General features: G+C 40.0%; 1 protein-coding gene across 2 annotated transcripts in view; it reads left to right on the top strand.

Moving 5' to 3' along the window:
- The first annotated feature begins 2983 nt into the window (after positions 1-2983).
- SCFD1 (sec1 family domain containing 1) overlaps positions 2984-6779 on the top strand; it is a 51948-nt gene continuing 48152 nt past the window's right edge. For both annotated transcript variants that reach the window (XM_057428671.1, XM_057428669.1), the window contains exons 1-3: positions 2984-3103; positions 5269-5339; positions 6164-6252. In XM_057428671.1, coding sequence (XP_057284654.1) covers positions 3073-3103; positions 5269-5339; positions 6164-6252 — 191 coding nt within the window. In that variant the 5' untranslated portion in view covers positions 2984-3072. The remainder of the gene's footprint in view (positions 3104-5268; positions 5340-6163; positions 6253-6779) is intronic.

The raw sequence follows: 6779 nt of genomic DNA, 5'->3' as shown, positions 1-6779 counted from the left end.
GATCGGGGGAAGGGTTTTCTGGTTCTGAGCCAAGTGTATTAAAGTCCCCTTTAAAATATGTATCAGTGAGATCTTGGAGAATGTCAGTTGACTGTTTATAAACAAAGTGTTTTCTCATTCCATTCTGATTTAATTTTTTCTCCAATAATATTCCATGTTTATTGCTTTTTTATAATTTTTAAATGTCATACTGCCAATAACTTCTTTATATCCTTACCCTTCAGAATGCTCTGTTTATCGCAAATCCATCTGCATAATGATTCATTGTATGTTCATATTCTTAATACATAGCAGTGTGACTCCTGCAAATAGGTAATTATACTTTAAAAAATGAGTGGTGTACCCAATGGAGTCTTCCTTTTTCTTGCCTAGTCAGAGATAAATGTCTTCTGTAATACTATGTTATTTTTCTATATGGGAAGTACAGAACTTACAGAACTAGCAACAAGAGAGTGTAATTTTAAAGGACAGTTCTTGGACTTTTGGTACCAGCAGTTGTAAGGGAAATGGTTTAGAACTTTGAAGTAGTAAACTGTATTTTAAAACCTTTGGTGAGGAAAGGTAATGTGGTTATAAGGCTTCAAAAAGTACCTGAGATAAAAATAGGGTTCACATGTTTTACTGCTTATTAGTTTTGAATTCAGCAGTTTTATGTAAAGGTAGAACTAATGTCATTTGTAAGTTAACTTTAAAACTCTGCTATACAATGCTGTATCAAAACATGGAATTACAGTCTTCAATACTGCTTGAGAGGACTTCTTTCTTACACAGAACTTGTTCTCATTTCCTAATACTGATATGTACACATTCAAGACAAGTTGCCTTTCCTTTCTTGTTAGTTTGATCAGCTCAACCTATACATTCTAATATAATCCTTGATATATTCAAATTGTGTTCCTCAGTGCTAGTGTGGAGAGGAACTTTCACTTTTCTGATCCTTTTTAACATTTATATAGACCAATCTTTTAACTGTTCACTAAAATTCCATTGAATAAGTTGACTTCCAGTCCATCAAAACACAGAAAGGTCTCTTGACTGGAAAACATAAAAGCAATTTCTGTAGCTATAATGACCATCAGGTTTTCAGTTGCTATAGCAGGTCACTGAAGTGCAATATTATCAGTTAGTTTTCATTTTACATAAACTGCAACCTGAGGCATGTCTGGAGAATAGTTTAGAGAAGTTGCTTGCTTTCAGTATTTCTGTAATACACGGAGATTGACTGTATCTGCATTAGCCTTGTGTATTAAATACATTTTTGTAGAAGTTACAGCTTTCACAAGATGTGTCAAGGCCACAAGGTAACTACTGCAGTCCTTTGTGTTTTGCCAAAGAACTTCACCCCACAGCTTCTGCATCAAACCCTAGGCTTCCATCTGGAATTAGCACATCCAATAAGCTATTTATTTTCTAGAGTGATCATTTTCTAGTAAACAATAATAGATTAGTATTAGTGATCTGAAGAACAAAACCAAACTTCAAGTATTAGATATGTTTGAAAAATGAAGGGGTAAGAAATTTCTGTGACTTGATTTTGCTAATGCAAAAGATGCTTACTAGAAAAAGCTGTTACTGTTTTTAACTGGTTAATGAGTGAAATACAGTCAAAAGAAATTAGTATTAGTTCATATTTAAGATCTAAACCATCGTGTACTGCAGCTTTGGCTTTTTTCATTAAGCTGTTCAGTCTTAAGATTGGAAGACTTGAGGATTTAGAGAGGTATATGTGAAACACAGGGCAGAGTATGTCATTAATTCACACATTCTGCATGTGCATTTTGAAAATAGTATCAAAAATTCTCATTCAAATAGAAGTAAATGACACTGCAGGCTACAAAATATGCTTTTATAGTTTCTTGATTCTGTATTATATAAGGCTCAATCTTTACCCTTTTTTCACTGAAGGGAATATTAGTTGGGTAAAAAAAAATGAAAACTTCTGGAATCATGTATACAAAAAATCATTGTCAAGGTATTAATGTTTGTAAAACAAAAACAATGGAACCTTCTGATTTTGTATTGCATAAACAATGCTCTTTTTAAAACTTACTTTTTGTAATATTCCAATTACTGTATAATTTTGTAAATAGTTTTAGCTCTAACTGGAGGATCAGTGCCTGAAGTGTTGCATCTTCAAGCAACACTGTACTTGGCAGGTATATCATCAGTGTTGAAGTAATTGGTAATTGTGGGAAATAACTGCCATGTATATATTCAAAGTGCAATAAAAAGTTTAATTTCTTTTGGAATAAATTTGTAACTTCACTGGTATTATTTTGGTGATTTAATGGCTTTTAGCTTTAGAAATGTTATTGCTGTTGTCTGTAGTTCCATTTGGGGACCTGCATACACCTTTATGTATACATCCATAGCACGTTTACCGAATACCTTTGTATCCAAAACTGACTTGGGAGTGAGTCTCCGCTTGCAGAGATTCTCCACTACAGGACTTGTGTAAGGGTGCAGTGATGAGCAAAAATGCGATCAGCCAAAGGAAGGCTGTGCACTGATCAAAGGCAAGTAACTTTTAACTATTTTTCTTTTCCATAAATCACAAACTTTTACGTTTGAAAAACATGGAAAAAAAAAAAAAGCTCTTTTCCTGTAGTTAATCTGAGTGCCTCGGGGCTGCCCTCCATCCAGTTAAGGGAGCATTTCATGTGTTTGTTGGAAATTCAGTCCGAGAGAAGAGCAAAAACTCTTGCTGCCACTTTTTGCTTTGGCGTGTGGAGGGGAAGGGGGGGGTGAAGGGGAAAACAGAGGTGAAAGACAGCCCCAGCACGTAGTCTGAAAGACCTCAGCCTGTTTTTATGTTCTCAGCTGCGGCAAAGCACAGGCCCAAATTTAAATCACAGGATGCAGCTCCCTGAAGACCGGGACGGACTCCAGGCCTCCGGGCGGCAGCGCTGAACCCAGCCGTCTTGTGGTTACCTGGCGCCCTCGCAGCCGGCGCTGAGGAGGTTCGGCCGAGCCCCACCCCTCGTCGCCGTACGGAGCGCCACGTCGTCTGGCGGCTGCGTGCGCGTCGGTGGGCGGGGTGCGGTGCCGCTGCTGGGCTGGCGGGGCAGGAAGATGGCGGCCGGCATCCGCGAGAAGCAGACAGGTGAGCGGCTGCCGCGCCGCGTCGCGGGGACTGCGCCAGCCGCCTATTGCGGGGCGAGAGCGCTCAAGGTCGGGCCCGCGCTGCAGCTGGGGCTCTCACCTGCCTCCCCCCGCCCTATCCCCGGCGGGGCCCTGGTGCAGGATGCGGGTGTCTCCGCGACGCCTCGCCTCTGTCGGGGGTTTCGCGCCCGGTTTGGCTTTCCCGGCTACAGGACGGAGGCACTGTCCCTCCTCCTGCTTCTTCTCCGGCGGCCGCTGGGGTGCCGCTCAGCTGCCTCTGCAGCGGCGGGCCTGTGGCTCCGGGTGACTCTGGGAGCAGCTCTTGCCGAGTGGGCTCGGCCCCGCTGAAGGGCTCAGGGCCGCGGCCGAGGTGCCGCCGCGGTGTGGAAATCGCCCGGCGAGGGGCTCCTGCGGCCCGGGGAAGTGTGCGGAGCGGGTTGTGAGCTCCCTCGATTCGGCTGCCTTTCTGCCCGTTGCAGGGATCAATGGGAAATACGGTTTAATGGTGCAAAACCAAAGCTGCACTTGCGATGCTCCTCCTGAGGCTATATAGGGCTGTCGGAGTGTGTGCTGACCGTCAGGAAGTTGAGAGTGCGAGATTACACGGGAGGCTTTCTGTGGTTAAAGGGTTGTGGCTCTCCTTACGTACTGCTCTGCGTTCAAAACTGACTCTTGCTTCTCTCTCTTCATGCTGCTTTATGGAGTCTTAAGCTATCTATTTGAACGTACTACTGAAGCATAGAGCCTATCGACTCCATAGTACTCTACTTCGCTTACTCCCCAAGGTTTTGGTCAGTAGTTTGAGCTGTAACCTTGTCACCTTCTCCATGACAACTGCAGTGTCTTTCTGGTGGTACAGAGGGTTCTGGGTGCATTTATTTAACATGAAATGTCTAAAATCATTTGCCAGACAATCTCAGTCTTTATTTCTGTGTAGACCTTAAATATTTACTAGTAGTATTCTTTTTTCTTTTTGTACCAGTAGTCTACTTTCTGTAGTCTCATTCCTGTGGCCATTTACTATTATGGCGTTTTTTAAAGTTCCTTTACATTTCTTTACTTTTCTTCACTCTGCTGCTTCTCTGATAAAGCCTGCTGTCTTTGAGCTCTTATTCCATGCAGGTTTATTCTTTTCTGTTCTTCACCTTGTTTCTTGATTATTTCAGTCAAGCTGTACCACTGAACCATGTTGTCTCTCCCATTGGGGAGGTCATTTGGAAGGTAGATTGAACAACTAAAAGGTACTCAGGGAAGGACTTATTATCATTTGGTGTTTGTATTACCACATATATGCATTATTTGTTGTGACCTTTACCCTGGTTCATAACTAGTCAAAGCATATCATCGTGCAAGCATGGTAAAAACCTGATCCTTGCCCCAGAAAGCATTCAGCCTAAATGTGAAAGAAAGTTTCGCTGCTGGTAATGTGGTTTGAAAAGGCAATGCAACAGAGGAGGAAGGGACAGACTGTGAAGGAGGGCTTAAGAAACATTGCCTGGGCATGGGTGGCCTTGAACACCACCAAGGATGGAGCATTCACAACTTCCCTGGAATGGGTTGCCCAAGGAAGTCCTGAATGCTCCATCCCTGGCGGCATTCAAGGCCAGGTTGCACAGAGCCTTGGGTGACATGGTTTAGTGTGAGGTGTCCCTGCCCATGGCAGGGGGGTTAGAACTAGATGATCTTAAGGTCCTTTCCAGCCCCAACTATTCTATGATTCTATGATGGATGGTAGTAGGAAAGACAAAGTTCAACTGAAGTTGAGACCTGCAGCGTATGTCAAGAGCAATGAGAAGAGCTTCTGTTGTGACATTAGTAACGAAAATATGAATATGGAAAAATGTTGGACCATTGCTTAATGGAGCTGGTCATTTAGTGGTGATGGATGCAGATGAGGCTGAGGTACCCAATGCTTTCTTTGCCTCAGTCTTCACCAACAAATTCTCTTGAGGCTTCTTTGTCACTTTGCAGTCAGACATGGAGTGAGTCCTCTTAGAAAACTTTCTCATCACATGAAGGAGAAAAATAATGAAATGTGACTTTTGCATTTATATTTTATGGTGGTTTTCCTCTCAAATGATATGTATAATAAAACCTTGCTAATGTGTTTAATCTCTGTTGTTAAAGTGTAAGGATAATAAAGCATGATTCTGCTTTGTTTTCCAGTGGCTTTGAAACGTATGCTGAATTTCAATGTTCCTCCTGTTAAAAACAGCACAGGAGAACCAGTATGGAAGGTAAGGACTATTTGAATAGGAAAAGGAGAATTTTATACTGTTCAAAAAAAAAAAGTTCAGTTTTTCAAATTTTACCTAATTCAAGCGTCTTCTTTATGTTTTGAACTTTTACAAAATAATTTTTCATGTGGTATGAATATACAGAAATGAGTATCAGAATTGCTTAGAAAAATATTTATTTGAGATACTGGCTACTTGAAGATGCAGTGTCTGACTATGTAGGCAAGATTATAATGAGTAACTGAGGAAGATATTTTTGAAATACACTTAGGTGTGTTTCTCATTGCATGATACCTTACAGGTGAACTCACAGAGTCGGAAATAAGCTTAGTTCCTTAAATTTAGAACAAGCTCAGCTCAAGCTATGTTTGTTAATTTTTAAAAAGTAGCTAACTTGTGTGAGAAGTTTTTGCTACTACAAAGTATATATTCTGTCTCTTCATCTCTTCTGTTGCCTTTTATCACTACTTCCTTTTTTCCCCTCTCTGTTTCTTCCTTTGTTTCTTCCAAATTCAGAGAAGTTCTGCATTTACAATAATAAATTTCTGACAGTGAATTCCTGTTTGACTGACGCTTTTCAGGAGATGGAAATTATTCTTTTTTTCCCTTTTATCAGAGTTTTTCTTCAATTTTTATTTATTTATTAATAAGCATATATGTAAGTCCATGACAAATTAATTATTAATTATAAATTGGTAAATGTTTAGTACTTCTCAGGTTAGAGTAATAGTTTCTTAAACTGAAATTCCTGTATCCACCGTATCCCGTATTCTGCAGTATCCACTTTTTACGGCACTTTGTAAGAAGATGCCTATCTTTTTCAGGTTCTCATTTATGACAGATTTGGCCAAGATATAATCTCACCTTTGCTGTCAGTGAAAGAGCTGAGAGATATGGGGATCACTTTGCATCTGTAAGTACTTTTAAAAATTTGTTGGTTTTTTTTTTTTTCCTAGAAAGAACTTGATTTAATATTCCCCAGAATCATGATCACTGAAAATCATTCAATGAATAACTACTAGAATAAAGATTATACCCTGACTTGTTCCTAAAATCTGATGGTATTATTCAGGGAGTGGAGAGATGATTCCATACATTGGTCAGTAGGATTTCTTACTAAGTACAGGAAGCCCCTCTTCAAAAAAAAAAAAAAATTATCCAATAGGTATTTTTTTGAATCTATACAAATTCCTGTCTGTTACAAATCTGTATTGTCAAGCAGGTGGAATCTTTAAGTATTATTTTAAGGATTTTCCCATTTAATTTTCTCCAGATTACATTTATTTAGTTCCTTGTCCTTCCTAAGTGAAGGCTAGAAATGGAAACACAGTTTAACATGTTGACATAGCGGCAGAAATGTGAGAAAAATGTGACAAGCAGGAAAGGCAAGTTTAATGCTATGAGATATGCAGGGTTTTTGTTGTTATGTCAACAATTTAT

The sequence above is a fragment of the Pezoporus wallicus genome, unplaced genomic scaffold (genome assembly GCF_028554395.1).
Source record: "Pezoporus wallicus isolate ANWC-B61680 ecotype Strahan unplaced genomic scaffold, APGP_CSIRO_Pwel_v1 contig_3486, whole genome shotgun sequence".
Classification (NCBI taxonomy): Eukaryota; Metazoa; Chordata; class Aves; order Psittaciformes; family Psittacidae; genus Pezoporus; species Pezoporus wallicus.
Note: the sequence above shows the minus strand (reverse complement) of the source record. Positions and strands in the feature narration are given on the sequence as shown.